This window comes from Barbus barbus, assembly GCF_936440315.1.
Source record: "Barbus barbus genome assembly, chromosome: 18".
Lineage (NCBI taxonomy): Eukaryota > Metazoa > Chordata > Actinopteri > Cypriniformes > Cyprinidae > Barbus > Barbus barbus.
In genome coordinates this window covers 1,666,365-1,685,199 of record NC_136746.1, presented here as the reverse complement: position 1 = coordinate 1,685,199, position 18,835 = coordinate 1,666,365, and the positions used below count along the sequence as shown (strand labels likewise).

General features: G+C 38.4%; 1 protein-coding gene across 1 annotated transcript in view; it reads right to left on the bottom strand.

The window, feature by feature from the left end:
- Positions 1-129, bottom strand: part of LOC306883828 (inactive phospholipase D5-like) — a gene marked incomplete at both ends in the record, with an annotated part of 35,828 nt that extends 35,699 nt beyond the window's left edge. Inside the window, one exon of the mRNA XM_079439319.1 lies at positions 88-129. Coding sequence (XP_079295445.1) covers positions 88-129 — 42 coding nt within the window. The remainder of the gene's footprint in view (positions 1-87) is intronic.
- Between the last annotated feature and the right edge of the window lie 18,706 nt (positions 130-18,835).

The following is an 18,835-nucleotide window of genomic DNA, read 5'->3' as shown; positions in this document are numbered from 1 at the left end:
AGTTATGTAATCAGATTACATTTTTCAAGTAACTAGTAAAGTAACGCATTACTTTTTAATTTACAATAAACTAGTATTGCAAGCTACATTCTTTGTCCTTGTATTGATTGACAGCTCTCGTGTTGCCATGTTGAGAGAGGAGTAAGGGCAGAGCATTGTGTGCGCTGTGTGAACATGATCTTAGTACTGTAGTTCTAGACTAATCTGAACATGCATTTACTTTCAACTTTCAACTTTATTTATTTATAAAGCACTTTCAAGACCACAATGTGGAGACCAAAGTGCTGTACAGGAAGCCTAAATAAAAATATAAGAATAAAAACAAGCATAAAACATCATAAACATATACCATAACAACAACAAAGAACAAATTACAAAACATTTTCAAATGCTAAAGCAAACAGATGAGTTTTAAGCGCACTCTGAAATACAGGAAGTGTAGGAGAAGATTTTACAGACAGAGGAAGACCATTCCAAAGCCTTGAAGCAGCAACAGAAAAGGCCCGATCACCTTTGCATTTTAAACGAGATCGAGGGACCATCAGATGCAATTGATCATTAGAACGCAAAGACCTATAGGATTGATGCAAACTGATTAAATCAGAAATATACTCTGGTAGGGCTGCACGATTCTTGCTAAAATGTGAATCACGACTTTTCTCCATGGGAATTGAGATCACGATTCTCTTACATGATTCTCATTTTTTCAACCAAAATGTATTGCACTCAAGTACAACCCCCCCCCCCCCCCCCCCCCCCCCCCCAAAAAAAAAACCCCACAGGACATTCAGTATAATAAAGTGTTGGCGTAACAAAATCTTGTCTCTTTTCTTTATTTTAGACCCCTTAAAGTGAATAATTTTAAAGCTTTAAGTTGTTGAACATAAGAGAACATTAACAATAATAAATAAAAATATTCACATTCACACAGGGCGTCGGCATCAACGCCTCTCGTTTACTTTGAATGGAGTGACGTCAAGTGTTGCCGAACTGAATTGTGGGTCCCTCGCGTCGCTTCACTGGCGTTGCACGCGGCAGAAGTTGAAAACTTTTCAACTTTTCAAGCGCCAACGCAGGCGTCAGCCAATCAGATCGCCTTATGCAAATACCCTAGTGCAGACGCTAGCCAATCCCATTCATGCAGCACCAGAAAAGTATGTAATAATAATAATAATTCATTACATTTATATAGCGCTTTTCTGCTTTTCTAAGCACTCACAGCGCTCTACATTGTGAGGCGCTCTACATGTGATTGGCTGTTATCATTATGACGGCGTGTCAGAAACAGAGTTGTGACACTCCCATAGGCTTCCATAGGAACTGAGGAATGCGGAAGTAAATGTCATGGAGCAGCCAATAGTTCCAAACAACTGATAGTTTCAGCATTGAAGCCCATTCATTTCAGTGCTTCTCAAGCACAGTTGCCAGAAATTTGAGGAAAATACAGCATTTTTTGCCATTTTAACGCATTAGTTTACCTCTCGGAAATCTGACCAGTAGTTGTATTTTATGAAACGCGTTATAGTTAATGTTTATTTTTAGATAATAGGCAGTATATGCTATATTTGCAGTTAAATAACGTGAGAAACACCTTAATAGCGATCATAACCAGATGCTTGTTGATGCTAGTTGTTTTACATCTTTCTGTAATCTTTCTCTCCCTGAAGGAAGTTGAATTAACCCCATTTATTTCAGTATCTTTGGAGCATTTTCACTGGTAAGTTGATGAAATAACTGCTTTTTAAAATATTTTTATTTTAAACGCCTTAGCTGACCTATTCTTGAATAGTAATTAATAGTGGTATTTTCATGTCGTCAGGTTTAATAATGTTTATCGTTAGATAATAGCTAATGCAACTATTAGATTTGTATTATTATATTATTATAGATACACTAGCTACAATAATTAAACTAGTTATCATAACTGTATTAAAATGTGAATAATAGATGACCATAGATGAAGAAATATATATTAATACAAAAACACATTTTACATACTAATTCGATTTCTTATACTCTTTAAATATGCATAATTTATTTTATCATTAGTCTGCACATCCACAGGAATAAGTGTAACACAAAAACACACAAAGTCATGCTTCAAGTCTCCAATCTTTATTAAGCAGTTTACACTATTTATGCTTTGCATACAAAGAAATGTAACCGCCTTATCCTGTGTGTTGCATTGTACTGTTTACCATTGTCTTTCTCATTGCCTTGCTGTGTATAACTCTGCCTGTTGACGGTAAGATCTAAAAGTAACAGAACAACACAACTTCCAGAATCAGCTCCACGTAGAATATCATTAGTAACCCTCAAAAGAGCTGACTCTGTACTATGGCCGGCTCTAAACCCTGACTGAAATTTATCCGAAATGTTGTTCTTCACCAAAAAATCATTAAGCTGTGCATACACAATCTTCTCCAGTATCTTTGATATAAAAGGCAATTTTGAAATGGGACAAAAATTATTCATATCAGAGGAGTCTAAACCAGCTTTTTAAAGAAGGGGCTGGATAACTGCATGTTTAAAACTAGGTGGAACAACACCAAATGTCAAACTATTATTCATAATAGTTAAAATGCATGTACCAATAGAATTAGCCACCTCTTTAAGTAAAAAAGAAGGAATCCCATCACAGGGAGACCTAGTGGGCTTCATATGCGCAATTATTTCTTTGAGCTGTGGAAGAGAGACAGGCGTAAAACAGGTGTTACGTCCAAGGACGTATTCATTTGTGTATTGTATACCAAGAGTGTTATTTGCTAGTGCATATGTGTTTTTCTCTTTCTTTTTCTCTTATTGTGTGTCTGATTAATAGGATTAATGGCTACCACCTGTGCTCGTTTACCTGTGAGTGCTGCCCGCGCACTGATTGGTGTGTGTCCTGAGGAATCTACAATAAAATAGCAGAGAGAGCGCTGAGGAAGGAGAGAGACAGCGCGGCGTTTGAGATTGTTTCGCTCTCCAAGCCCAGACGAGCGGGTTGCGCTCTTTGGGGTGTGTGGTCACAATGTGTGTGTGATAATGTGATTCTTTGACTTATGCAATTTATGAAAAGTTAAGAGTTTATGGGTAATGTAGGGCGGAGGATACCCTTAACTTTTCTCCTGTTTATTGATTAGTTAGGGAGTGAGGGAAGATATGTTGTTTTGTTTTGATTTCTGTTTTGTATAGGTAAGTTAATGTTATCCCCTTTTTAGGTAGAATTGTTTTTGTTTTCTTTTGACTTGGGCCCTCCTCCCGAGGTAACATTTTTGTTTGGATTTATTTGTAATGTGTCTTTTTTACTTTATATTATTATTTTATAACTCCTGCTGAAGTTATATAAATAAAAGGCAGACACGCCATTTGAAATTGAGATTTGTTTGTTTTTCCTGTGACTCTGGGACTGGAGAGTTGGAGATCCTCAAAGTCTCTCCACTTTTTTTGTTCGTCGTTCCCTATTTACCCCTAGATTAAGGGGAAGACGTAACAATTGGGGGCTCGTCCGTACGTGCGACGTATAGTTGAGAGCTTTTCAAGTGAAGAAAACATAGTGGTAGTTAACTTATTCTCTTCTCTCTTTGTGTTGTCTGTGATGTCTTCGTAATAGGGGAGGGGAAAGAGACCTCTTGTGGTATGAGAAATGGAGTTTGATTTGACAGCTTTCACTCTTTCTCCTACCACAGAAGTTTTTGAAAGTTGCAGAAAAAAAGATCTATTGTCGATCGCAGATTTTTTTGGTTTTCGGGTGATGAGAGAAGCTACTAAACAGGTTATAAAAAAAGAGTTGTATGACAAGCTAGTAGAGGATGGTATTTTGGCAGAGGGTTCAGATAAGGAGAAATATCAGGACGTGGCACCTATATTTTTTTCAGATACTGAGCAGGTGCGGTATGATCCCAGGTTGGAGATTAGACTTAGAGAATTAGACTTAGAAATAAAAAAACAAGACTGTGAGTCCCAAATCATTAGACTGTGGGTTATAGAGGCGGAGAAGGAGCGTGAAATTCAATTGCGTAAATTAGATCTTGAAGCGTTAAAAAAGCCGGTGCCCGTACCTCGTTCTCGACCACCCTCTATAGCTTCCCCAGTTTCGCCAGTTAGCCCTGTTCATGCTTCTACTGTTTCTGCGTTTGACATCAGCAAATATGTTAAACTCGTGCCTCCTTTTAGAGAAGCTGAAGTGGATGCTTATTTTGTAGCCTTTGAGCGAATAGCTGGTAAGCTCAATTGGCCGAAAGATATGTGGGCGTTGTTACTTCAATGTAGTCTCGTGGGTAAGGCACAGGAAGTTATTTCAGCGTTAAGTCTGGAGGATTCGCTTGATTATGATGTGGTAAAGATGACAGTGCTCCGTGTATACGAGTTAGTTCCCGAGGCGTATCGCCAGAGGTTTCGATCTCTTTATGATGAAAAAGGTTTGCAGGAGACGTTTTAAATTGTCTTGCCTGTTAGCTATCGCGCTCCAGTTTTAAAATTGGCACATGAAAATCCCATGGCAGGTCATCTAGGAGTGACAAAAACTGTTCGCCGCATTTCTAAATACTACTTTTGGCCTGGTCTTCGATCATCCGTTGTTAACTTTTGTCGTTCTTGTGATGTGTGTCAGCGTATTGGAAAGCCTAATCAGAAGGTACCTGTAGCCCCTCTGTATCCCATACCGGTAATAGAAGAACCATTTGAACGACTTATTGTTGATTGTGTGGGTCCGATGCCCAAGTCCAAATCAGGACACCAGTATGTGCTAACATTCATGTGTGCAGCTACTAGATTCCCTGAGGCCATTCCCTTGCGTTCGTTGAAAGCACAGACGGTAGTAAAAGACTTGGTTAAGTTTTTTTTACCACGTTTGGTCTACCGCGAGTAATACAGAGCGATCAAGGAACTAATTTTACTTCTAAAACTTTCACACAAGTTTTGAAGGAATTAGGAATTGAGCACAGAGTATCTAGTCCTTATCACCCTGAGTCCCAAGGAGCCTTAGAAAGGTTCCATCAAACCCTTAAAACAATGATTCGTGTATATTGTTTGCAGACGGGAAAGGATTGGGTGGAGGGGTTGCCTTTTCTGTTATTTGCTGCCAGAGAAGCGGTTCAGGAGTCTTTGGGATTTAGTCCCGCCGAGCTGGTGTTCGGGCACACCGTGAGGGGTCCGCTAATACTGCTGTATGAACATTTGTTGATGAAAAATCCTTCTTCTGTATCTCTCTTGGATTATGTGAGTTCTTTCAGAGAGAGACTTCATAAAGCTTGTGATGTAGCTAAGGCTCATCTATCTGTTGTTCAGTCGAAAATGAAGCAGCAGTTTGACAAAAAGAGTATTCGGAGGAATGTGCAGGTCGGTGACTCTGTTCTTGTGCTTTTACCAGTGCCTGGTGATCCTTTGCAAGCTAAGTTTTCAGGACCATATGTCATAGAGCAAAAGCTCAGTGAAACTGATTATGTTATTCAAACTCCTGATCGTCGGCGAAAAACTAGAGTTTGCCATGTGATCATGCTTGAGGCATATATGGAAAGGGAACTGAAAAATGCTCCGTCTGTAGACGTGCCATTGGTTTCTTCAGTGGGAACTATAACTGCCTCTTGTGCTGTAGAAGACGATGGTGTTGCTCAAACTTCTACCCCTCATCTGAAGAATTCCAGCATTTTGGGTGATTTATGCAGTTATCTGGTACATTTATCTGAAAAACAGTATGAGGATGTGTGTTATTTGATCCAGTCTTTTCCCTCACTGTTTTTAGATGTGCCTAGCAGAACATCTGTCTTATGTCATGACATTTACGTGGGAAGTGCATCCCCGGTGAAACAACATCCGTATAGGGTGAATAAAAAAAAAACGGGAAATTATGAAGGGCGAGGTAGAATATCTATTAAAAAATGGGTTAGCCGTACCAAGTCAGAGTCCATGGAGCTCCCCATGCTTGCTAGTACCCAAATCAGACTTCACATATCGCTTTTGTACGGATTATAGAAAAGTTAATCTTTCAACACCTGACTCGTTCCCACTGCCTCGCATTGAAGACTGTATCGATAGGGTGTGAGCGGCCAAATATGTGACGAAGATAGATCTGTTAAAAGGGTACTGGCAGGTGCCTCTTACGCCATGGGCTTCAGAAATTTTCGCCTTTGCTACACCCGACAACTTTCTTCAATATACTGTCCTTGCTTTCGGGATGCGAAATGCTCCTGCAACGTTTCAAAGGCTTATGCAGAAGGTTTTATCTGATGTACCGAAGTGTGATGCATACATAGATGATGTGGTGCTCTATTCAGACAGTTGGACAGAACATATGACTAATCTTGAGTTATTGTTTACTCGATTGTCAGACGCTTCTCTGACTGTAAATCTCGCAAAGTGTGAATTTGAGAAGGCAGAGGTGACATACTTGGGAAAGAAGGTGGGTCAAGGAAGAGTGAGACCAGTAGAAGCGAAGGTTTCTGCGATAACAACTTATCCATCTCCATCTAATAAACGTGAGCGGAGACGTTTTCTTGGAATGTGTGGGTATTATAGAAGTTTTTGACAATTTCTCCAGTGTTGTGACCCCACTTACTGATCTACTCAGTGATAAGAGGAAATTTGTATGGTCTAATGAGTGCGAGCATGCTTTTTTGTCTGCTAAAGATCTTTTGTGTCACGCACCCATTCTTAAGGCTCCGGATTTCCATCGCCCATTTAAGCTGCATGTGGATGCAAGTTCATCTGGGGCAGGAGCAGTATTGTTACAGGAGGACCATATGAATATTGATCATCCTGTATGCTATTTTTCAAAAAAGTTTTCAAGCTGCCAAAGTAACTACAGCACAATTGAGAAGGAAGCTCTTGCTTTAGTTCTGGCGCTCCAGCACTTTGAAGTTTATTTGGGAGGTAGTAGTGTGCCTATTATTGTATTCACGACCATAACCCTCTGACGTTTCTTTCCCGTATGTGTAATGCCAACCAGCGTTTGATGCGATGGACATTAATTGTACAGGAATACAACCTGGATATTAGACATTTGAAAGGCACTGAAAATGTTGTAGCGGACGCGCTGTCCAGAGTAGTGTGTGCTGAACCATAAGAAAGGTTGTTTTTGTTTTTCCTAAAATTGGGGGAATATAGGAAAAATTTATTGGTGGGGGTGTTACGTCCAAGGAAGTATTCATTTGTGTATTGTATACCAAGAGTGTTATTTGCTAGTGCATATGTGTTTTTCTCTTTCTTTTTCTCTTATTGTGTGTCTGATTAATAGGATTAATGGCTACCACCTGTGCTCGTTTACCTGTGAGTGCTGCCCGCGCACTGATTGGTGTGTGTCCTGAGGAATCTACAATAAAATAGCAGAGAGAGCGCTGAGGAAGGAGAGAGACAGCGCGGCGTTTGAGGTTGTTCCGCTCTCCAAGCCCAGACGAGCGGGTTGCGCTCTTTGGGGTGTGTGGTCACAATGTGTGTGTGATAATGTGATTCTTTGACTTATGCAATTTATGAAAAGTTAAGAGTTTATGGGTAATGTAGGGCGGAGGATACCCTTAACTTTTCTCCTGTTTATTGATTAGTTAGGGAGTGAGGGAAGATATGTTGTTTTGTTTTGATTTCTGTTTTGTATAGGTAAGTTAATGTTATCCCCTTTTTAGGTAGAATTGTTTTTGTTTTCTTTTGACTTGGGCCCTCCTCCCGAGGTAACATTTTTGTTTGGATTTATTTGTAATGTGTCTTTTTTACTTTATATTATTATTTTATAACTCCTGCTGAAGTTATATAAATAAAAGGCAGACACGCCATTTGAAATTGAGATTTGTTTGTTTTTCCTGTGAATCTGGGACTGGAGAGTTGGAGATCCTCAAAGTCTCTCCACTTTTTTTGTTCGTCGTTCCCTATTTACCCCTAGATTAAGGGGAAGACGTAACACAGGTCAATTGATTTTGAAGCACAGAGGGTACTATAAAATCATTAACAACAGAAGAAATCTGGGATCTAATTCGATCAGTCTTATCAATGAAAAATTTAAAAAACTTTTCACATGTGTCAACAGAATTAGAGAGTAAGGGCATTCTTTCCTAAGAGCACGGGTATTACTGTTCAACCAGGGCTGTGTCCTAACCTTTTTATTCCTAATTTCCAAAGGAGCCACAAGATCTAAAATATCTGAACATGTAGAGTTGAACTGACTGACCAACTCCTCAGGTCCAATACAGGGAGAGGGAGACTCAATCAATGTAATTAAAGGAGAAACCTCAAAGGCCGCTGAAAATGTACTAGCGGTACAACGAGTAAGAGCACGAGAAGCAATAGAAGAAGAAACATTCATAATCTGAGTACTACATGGGAATATAGGGCTAAAAAAGACAGTCTTATGGTCAGAGAAAACTCATCTCAATTGCACAAAAACAGATTCAGTATTCCTCAAAATGGATGAAAACAGTGCAATGCAAACCTGCAATAATTAAATGTATTAAATAACACAAATATCTTTTATGCATTTAATCCCATTTTATTAACCAATATCTTTGCTGCCGACCTTCAATGATCCAGTTCAACCATATTAATAAGCAAAAATGACTTAAGATAAACATAACATTTGTTTTTCTCTTTTTTTCCCCCCTTTTTTTAATTGCTGAAGAGTGTTGAACTTTCTTCTCCTGCATTCTATGCTTCCTGCAATCCAGAATGGCTGAGGCTTATTCATTTCACTTTTGGTGTGAAAAGGCCTTTACATTTGTCAAAAATATAAATTTTTATATTAAAAACAAATTAGCAAGCCAAGCCCAGATGAGAAACAGTGACGCAAAAGTAATGTAATGCATTACTTTCCATAAAAAAGTAGCTAAGTAATGCAATTAGTTACTTTTTTCGGGAGTAACGCAATAGTGAAATGAATTACTTTTAAAAGTAACTTTCCCCAACACAGCTGTTGTGCAGTTACAGTGAAGATGGGAATTATTGGTTCACTGGTTTTCACCTACCCGATTACAATTACAGTTCTGTGCAAAAATTCCTATAACTAAAACAGTCTTTGTGTGTGTGTGTGTATACAGGTTTATATGGTTTGTGAGGACACAAATCTGTATAAATGTTAGGTATTACAACGTGCTTTATGAGGTTTAACTTTACACTTCCTTTGTTCCTGTAAACCAAATGACTTAACAAACAAATGTGTGTGTGATGCAATAGAGACAGAGTACATTTAGGCCACGCCCACACCGGGGGGTGGGGACAATCCAACGCTCTCTATTGACTTTGTATTGCGGGAAGCTGCCTCCTTGTCATTTCTGACCTATAACAAAAAACAGAACAATGCCTAAAAGCTGCTGTGTAACAAGGTGTACAGTAAGCAAGCTAAAAAAAACACAGAACTATATTTTTATAAGCTGTCGACCCCAAAAAACAAGCTTTTAAGGACACAGATAGTTGTAGATGTCAGGGTATTTCACGTTGGGCCATTCAGTTGGATCATTTCTCAAACAAAAGGAAGGTAAGGAAAAGGGGCACTGACCAATTAAATTTAGTTTCTCAATATATCTCCTCCGCTCAAGTTCACATAGGGTAGTGAAATAATAATTTGACATGGTTAAAAATAATGAATGTTTTCTGTGACTGATTACGTTTCCCTCTAGTGGGCGTAGTTCTCAGAGTAATATGACACGTTGCGCTCTACTTTTGTGTCCTTAAACGCTCATTATTTGGATCAACAGCTTATATAAACTTATTTATGTGTTTTTCAGCATGTTTACTGTACACCTTGTAACATAGCAGCTTTTAGACATTGTTCTGTTTTTTTTTTTTATAAGCATGGCTGGAAATGGGTTGGTGGTGGGGGTTGGGTTACGGAGCCCAGGGAGCGAATTTTGATGGAGGACAGCATTTCATTTCCAACTGGTTAGGTTTATTTGGAAATTAAAGTGATTTCTATATTTTACCCATTCAAAAGACTACGAAAGCATCCCAGTTCTGCACATAATGCTAGCACGATATATTTGTTTCTATGGTTAGTTGCGCAATGCGTTCTTCTGTGATTGGCCATAATACCTGCAGCATGCAGCCAATGGAAATGCTTCTATATCGGTGGGCGTGATGCTTCTCACAGCACAGATCGTGAAAGCATTTATAATAACAAACAGAGTGTATAGACACAATATAAATAATATATATTTTCATTGTGTATTGTAGAGAGCTTCATTCAATAAAATGGACTGTTTGTGAGATTGCGATGAACTAAGACGAGTGACAACTTTTAATGATTATAAAGGGAGTTTGCAAATGTGAAATTGAACGTACAACAGTTTTATACATTTTTGATTTTATACAGAAGTTAATATTAAGTGACTTTCATTTTAGGATCACTGTTGTGTGATTGTGCTCTAATTCATCAACAAAAATAGTTCCAAACAAACCACAGCTGAGCCGCTGCAAACAGTGGTGTTCGTTTATAAATGAATCTGCGTTTTTGAACAAATCTAGTGAGTCAATGACTCAATGACCCATTCATTAAGAGAGTCAATTGCTTCGTACCTAAATGAATCAGCCGTTTGAACGAATTGATTGATTGAATGATTCAGTGACAAAGACAGTGACTTGCTGCCACCTACTGGCAGTTTCAGTTTCATTTTTAAAGTATAAATTGTGTTAATTAAATAGTTGAACATTTCTATATTCAAAACTTTATATTTAAAACATTAATTTCATAATATTGTTATTATGAAATGTATGAATGCCACCTCTGAGTCTTGTCAAAAAGTCTGTAAATATTCCTCAATGCCACATTTGTGCTCTTCTGTGCCGTGCAGAGATGAATTGTTGATGCTGATTTCATGTGACCACTAGTAACTTATTCTTCCTGATTGTATCTTATTATTTTAATTTAAGTTATTGTTTAATTAATTTTTTTATAAAAGTTTAAAAATCTAATTTTTTGGGGGGGAAAAAGATAACATACATTTAATAAAGTTAGAGGAATTAAAAAAGGTAAAAAAAAAAATTGCTCCTGAAAAGAAATGTAATGTAACCTTTTAAAAACTAATTGCAAACATTTATGCAAAGTGTAAACTATAAAGTCATGCAATAGCTTACTGTACCACTAAAAAAGAAGTGTTTTGAGGACCAGGCCAATTAAAGACAATTGCTAATCATTCAGATTTTTTATTAAATCATTCTTTCATTTCACTAATCAATCACTAATTTTCAATAATTATTTTTTTTAATTGAACACAAGGGGTCATTAATGATGCTTACATTATAACATGTGCAAATTCACACACAACGTATCTTTAATTTGGCCAGAATTGCAGGTGCCTGCTATCATCCAAGAAGGTTTAGATAAAATATGAAATACGTTTAATGTTATTTTAGATTAGAAGGTAATCTAAAATTACCAATATTAATTCATTATCTTGCAAGGAGACTTAAATTTAAATGAGGAAATGAACAACAAGCAAAATTGCAACTTAATCTGACAGCCAGTCATCATTCACCATACATGTTAATTTTGTTACCTTTTTAGTTCCATGAGAAGGATGATACACCCCTAGTTATGCTTGGAGACTTCAACATCCACCTAGATAAACATCAGGCTGCAGACTTCCACACTCTGCTTGCCTCTTTTGATCTCAAGAGAGTGTTAACTACAGCTACTCACAAATCAGGCAACCAACTGGACCTTATTTACACACGACACTGCTCCACTGATCATGTGCTGGTTACTCCACTACACACCTCAGATCACTTCCTCCTCACTCTTAACCTCAACATGACTCCTGGCACAACACATACCCTTTCACATGTCATCTTTTGACCTAACTTAGTAACACCTAAACAGGGTAACACTTTATAATAACTGCACACCATGAATCATTAGTAAATAGTCAATTCATCCTTTATAAAGCTGGAACAATGCACCCTGTTTACCCTGTTTACTGATCTTAGTATGTATCAGTCACTTGGGTTCTCTCATTTTAAAGTACATGTACTTTTGTCATGATTTGTCCTTTATTGCATGTTGTTTTTATCTTTCTTATTGCCTTGCCTTGTACTGTATAGTATATTCTTGTGTATCTTAATATTTATTGTCTTTGTAATTTATTGTCTGTTCCCCTCCTACCCCATCATTCTTGCGTGGATATAACTAAATATGTATTTCATTGTACTTAGTACATGTGACACTACAATACAGATCTTGACTCCTCTTTTCCTTCTCTGCTAATATCTCCACTGCTAAAAAGACATATTACCACAACACAAAGTAATAACCCTCACGTGCCTTTTAAATTATTTTCCTCCCTCGTTTGTCCTCCTTCATCATCTCTAACAGATGAAGACTTTGCAACATTCTTCATTAATAAAATGAAAACATCACTGCACAATTTTCCACACCACAATCTGTTAAGCACATTTTACCAGCAAACATACACTCGTTCACATCCTTCTCTTCACTCTCTGAGGCAGAAGTCTCCAAACTCATCCTTTCCAATCACCCTACTACTTGTCTGCTTGATCCTATTCCATCTCATCTCCTTCAAGCCATTTCTCCTGCAGTTGTACCTGCACTCACTCACATCGTTAACATATCCCTTCACACTGGTGTTTTTTGCCTCAGCATTTAGACAGGCTCGTATAACCCACTACTTAACAAACCCACCCTTAACCCATTACTTTTAGAGAATCAGGGGCGTAAATTTCTTCTAACTGTGCCAGTCTCTTTATTTACAGTCATTCCGCCAACTCATGTGCAGCTATAAATAATAGAAAGCTATTAAGCCAACAGAACGGTATGATTATTGGTGATCAACACTGCAGCATATGGTGCTGAGATTTAACACTATTAAAAGTACATAGAGCCCAGATTCAACAGCTACTAATAAATAATTTACTCCTTTAACACAGCTAAATAAGAAGTGTAAAAGATCTTCACAGGCTTTAGGGGTAAAGTGAAGTTACTGGGTGAAGCACCTTGTTAATGGTACTGAACAGAACTTTTGGGCAATGTGCATTTCTGTTAATTCACTCTGAGAAATATTTTGTCTGTCGCCCCGCGACAGCGGTCGTGTCCATCATAGACATTACTATCCGTCAAGCAGGTAACTTTATTATTGCTAACATAGCTGACTCATCGAAAAATATTTTGCCATCATCTGTATTAAAGAGAAAACAATCACTTCATCCGATGTTTAAGTGAATAAAATAGCCCTGACAGCCTTACTGGAGTTCCACAACTATTGACTTTGTTCTCTCTCACCGGACTTGTGTGTGTAGGTGATGTAAAAGAGGAAAGCAGGCATTTGGACCAACGCACTGTGAGGCAAGGGAGGGGGAGACTCAAAATGTTTCTAAACTTAAAATGCATTTTTGCCCCATTTGCATTTGTGTTGTTTTACTACTTACACAATTATTTAAAGTATAAAACATTGCTATTTACAATACACAGCGTGGTTTTTAATCATATTTTTAGGGGGAACAACCCTCAGATCGAAGGGTCCTGTCCCTCCGATTTCCGCATATGTAGAGAACCACAGACCAGTTTCCGTTCTACCTTTCATTGCAAAAACACTTGATCGAGCTGTGTTCAACCAAGTCTCTGCCTTTCTCACACAGAACAACCTGCTCGACAGCAACCAGTCTGGTTTCAGAAGTGCACATTCAACCGAGACTGCCTTGCTCTCAGTTGTTGAAGCCCTAAGACTGGCTAGAGCGGATTCCAAATCTTCAATACTTATCTTGCTGGATCTGTCTGCTGCTTTTGACACGGTTAACCAACAGATCCTCCTGCCAACCCTATTGGCAAAGGGCATCACAGGAACCGCACTCCAGTGGTTTGAGTCTTATCTCTCAGATAGGCCCTTCAAGGTATCTTGGAGAGGTGAGGTGTCCAAGTCACAACATCTAACTACTGGGGTGCCTCAGGGCTCGGTTCTTGGACCACTTCTCTTCTCTGTCTACATGACATCACTAGGTTCTGTCATTCAGAAACATGGCTTGTCATGTCATTGCTATGCTGATGACACTCAACTCTACCTCTCATTCCATCCTGATGATCCGACAATAGCTGCTCGCTTCTCAGCTTGTCTAACAGATAATACTTGCTGGATGAAGGACCATCACCTTCAACTCAACCTTGCCAAGACAGAAATGCTTGTGGTTCCATCAAACCCATCACTTCATCACAATTTCTCCATCCAGCAAGTGCATCAACCATAACTCCTTCCAGGACAGCCAGAAACCTTGGAGTTATGATTGATGATAAGCTGACTTTCTCAGACCACATTGCTAAAACTACCCGGTCCTGCGGATTTGCTTCATACATCAGGAAGATCAGGCCCTTTCTTTCGGAACATGCTTCACAACTCCTTGTTCAAGCTCTTGTTCTGTCCAGGCTGGACTATTGCAATGTTCTCTTGGCAGGTCTTCCAGACAATTCTATCAAACCTCTGCAGTTGATCCAGAACACAGCAGCAAGATTAGTCTTTAACGAGCTGAAAAGAGATTATGTCACACCTCTGTTCATCAATTTGCACTGCCTATCAATAGTCACTCACATAAAAGGCATTGATGTTTGCCTTTAGCTAAATTCGATACTTCAGACTTATGTACCCTCCAGAAGCTTGCATTCTGCACATTATATTATAGTACTATCCAAAAGAGGCAAAAAAATCACTTGCACAGACTTTCACCGTAACTATTCCCAGCTGGTGGAATGACCTGCCCAACTCAATCCAAGCAGCTGAGTCTTTAGCCCCCTGGGATGAACTAAGTTGGAGGTCTATGTAAATAACTGTAAATGGGTAGTGAATGTTGTAATCATGTCTGAAGAAATGCTAATTTTTCCAGTAATACTATTAATTTAAATACTTTCTGTTTTGCAGTGATTTACAGATTGATGTAACAACTAACGTTCAGACCTAATGAGAAAAAAATATATATTTTAATGGTGGCTTCCAGAAGCTGAATTATTGTGGACAGCCAGTCTCTTTATTTACAGTCATTCCTCCAACTCATGTGCAGCTATAAATAATAGAAAGCTATTAAGCCAACAGAACGGTATGATTATTGGTGATCAACACTGCAGCATATGGTGCTGAGATTTAACACTATTAAAAGTACATAGAGCCCAGATTTAACAGCTACTAATAAATAATTTACTCATTTAACACAGCTAAATAAGAAGTGTAAAAGATCTTCACAGGCTTTAGGGGTAAAGTGAAGTTACTGGGTGAAGCACCTTGTTAATGGTACTGAACAGAACTTTTGGGCAATGTGCATTTCTGTTAATTCACTCTGAGAATTATTTTGTTCCTGCAGTGTTGACTGCATGCTGACAATTACTGAGAGAATCAGTTACATTTTTATAGGAGATTTGCAGCTTGTCTCTCTTCCTTGTATTCAGTTTTTCTACAGATTTGCCAAAGAGCAGTATTACTGTAGCATGACTGAGGCTGAGATTCAGGATGTTTAAGTCTGAGTAGGGTAAAATCATTCATAATGTTCAAGCATGCATAATTAAATTACAACCCTTATCTCCTCTGTGCCTCAATAATAGTAGATAGTGGGCAAGCAGATGTAGAAAATTATGACATTTTTGTTAATCTTTCATTGATTGATTGTATTCAAAAATGACCTACTGTTTTGTGATATTTTAATTAGACTTATTTACTTTATGTCTGTGTGTGTGGAACATAGCAGACTCAGGGAAAGCAGAGGGATCCATGTACAGTTATTTTTTTTAGCAGCAGTCCAGGGCAAATCAAAATCTTTTAATCTGGGTAACACAGTCCAGGGTCAAATATCAAGAAAACGGTCCAATCAGCAAACTAAATCCACACATCCAAGAGGGTAAACGATGAGACAAGTCAGATAATCCAAAAACAAGGCAAGATACATCAATGAAAAATATCAGATTCGCAGACCAGGCAAACAATAAATGTACAAAGTACAAATGATTGTTACAGTGTGCGTGTGTGTGTGTGTGTGTGTGTGTGTGTGTGTAAGGGTTTGGCCTACATTATGAGGGTTAGGCTTGTGTCCTCATAATATACGTAGTTTGTACTCAGGTTTCAGGACTGTGCACCTCTTTTATGAGGACATACAGTAACATTTAAAAAAAAAAAGCAAAATGTTTTCTGTGAGGCTTATGTTTAGAGTTAGGGAACAGAAAATATGAAATATCATTAGTTCAATTTAAATACCATTATGCCTTTGGAATTTCCTCATAACTCTCCTCATGACTAGTTCCTCATAACTAGTTCAATTTAAATTCCATTATGCCTTTGGAATTTCCTCACACTCATAAATCCATGTAACACAAGGCTTTGATGATAAAACGCAAAATGATTTTCTCTTTATTTCTGACATATCTGCTCTGTATGTTAAGCATTTTCATACTAAATAATACAGACAACCAGAGCAACATATGCTTCATTGAGGGACAAGCTTGGTAGAAGAAGACTGTCTGCCTCAAAGCAGGTTATTGACTGAAGTCTGGAAGCTTGTGATCAATAAGTCAATTAAAGCTGCATTAGGCCAGACATGGGATCCAGTGCTTGAGCTGAACTTCGTTGCAAGGCCACAAACTCCAGAGCACACATCACAAAATCACGCCTGTGGAACACAATGTGCAGAATGTCACGGCTGTCATGAGAGGAAACTGTGTAGTGCAGATTTGAGTGTTTTTTCTCTGCCATGGTCTTCTCCTCTGTGCCCCTCGCCTCAAACACTTCTTCCATTCCTCCTTGCAAATGTAATGCTTAACATAACTGGGAAACTGTATAATGCCACCAGTCCCAGTTCTCTGGGGGCGTTCAAACTACATACATCTAAATACATCTGAGAACCCTCAGATTAAATTATTTATAGCATACATGCAAACCACATTTCACTGCCAACAGATACACAGACATACACAAATTCGCTAAATGAATGCATAAATACAATCTTTACAATCTTTTCATTATGCTTCCATTCCTCCTATATCCATGTAATGGCAAATGGCATTTAATTTGTTGTGTCCTACATTTGCAAGCATGATGCATATAGGTCTGCCTATCTCATTAATTGTTCTCCACTTGTTAGTGCATCACACTCAGGAAATGCATTAGCTGACTTTGAGAGACTGGGTTTTGCAGTGACCTAAGAATATTAATTGTTCACATTGCACTAGGAATAATTCTCTTTATGGATGTATTCTCTTTTTGGCTGAAGAAAGCCCAAACTACCACAGTGCAAGACACTCATTGTAGTAATAAATGAAGAAGTTAATTGGACCTGGACCTTAGTTAGTATGAAAGATGCTGAACAAAAATTACTGATATGAGAGATGTTTAACATACGCCAACTGAAACAATGAAAAAGAAGAAACTAATATTACTGTGTGTGTATGTTCTCAAAAGAACATATAGAAGTGTGTGTGTGTGTGTGTGTGTGTGTGTTTGTTTGTGTGTGTGTGTGTGTGTGTGTGTGTGTGTGTGTGTGTGTGTGTGCATACATCAACGTTTAATTTGTTTAGCTTGTTTTAGAAACACATGAGGAAAGAATATAAACATTTCTTAATGTCAGAGAACAAATAAGAATCAGGACCATTCTTTGCCTTTAGCATTTATATTTTCAGGACTTTTTGGTTTTCATGTAGGGGCACACTGCTGGAGCTCATGCAGAACAGCCTCAAGCTCTTTTGAGAGATGATAATATAATTTGTTACATGTATATAGCGCTTTTCTGGGTACTCAAAGCGCTTTACATAGAAGGGGGGAATCTCCTCAACCACCACCAATGTGCAGCATTCACCTTGATGATGCGACGGCAGCCATAGTGTGCCAGAATGCCCACCACACACCAGCTTACTGGTGGAGAGGAGACAGAGTGATGAAGCCAATCAGTGTATGGGGATGATTAGGAGGCCATGATGGTCAGAGGCCAATGGGGAAATTTGGCCAGGATGCCGGGGTTACACCCCTACTCTTTTTCGAAAGACATCCTGGGATTTTTAATGACCACAGAGAGTCAGGACCTCGGTTTAACGTCTCATCCGAAGGACGTGATGTGGAGTTCAGTGCTCCAGAGTGCCTTGACCTCGTCCTAGTGCTCATAAAGCCACTCATGCATCTAAACAGTGTGTTTGAATGCATTATCATCCTTGAACAGGACAGCATTACTAGCAACCCCTGTTTATACTCCCAAAGTGTCCAATACTGCTGCATGTCCAAGATCTCTGCTGCTTTACAGCATTTGTTTACCAACACAGCCAGTAAGTGTGCTTTCAGTTTTTTGCACATTTTTTCGTAAATTTAGAATACATTTTATTATGATTTTCTTCAGTCAATCATGATTTGTTTTTATGATTACGTTATTAAATGTATGTGTTGTTTTTTATGTCAAATATTTACATTTAATCAGTTAATTGAATCAATCCAGTCACCTTTATATAGCACTTTATACAAAGTAGATTGTGTCAAAGCCGTTTTACAGTGTTAAACAGGAAAATTGTGTCAATAATGCAAACAAAATTCAATTCTGCTGTAAAACAGCTCTAAAAAGAGGATTTTTTCAGTTAAAGTCAGCTCATCATTGATTCAGTGATGCCACCGTCCAGCTCAGTTCAGTTCTCTTCCAATAGTGTCTGTACAGTCAATTCCATAATATTGGCAGAAATTAAGTGTCCCCAACTAAGCAAGCCAAAGGCGACAGCGGCAAGGAACCCAAACTCCATCTGTGACAGAAATGCAGAAAAAAAACCTTGGGAGAAACCAGGCTCAGTTGGGGGGCCAGTTCTCCTCTGACCAGGCAAAACAACATTGTGTGGTTTAATTACACAATCTGTATTGCATAAAGCGCTATATAAATAAAGGTGTGAAAAAAGTGATCAAAGAATGTTAATTTTATAATCACTGGA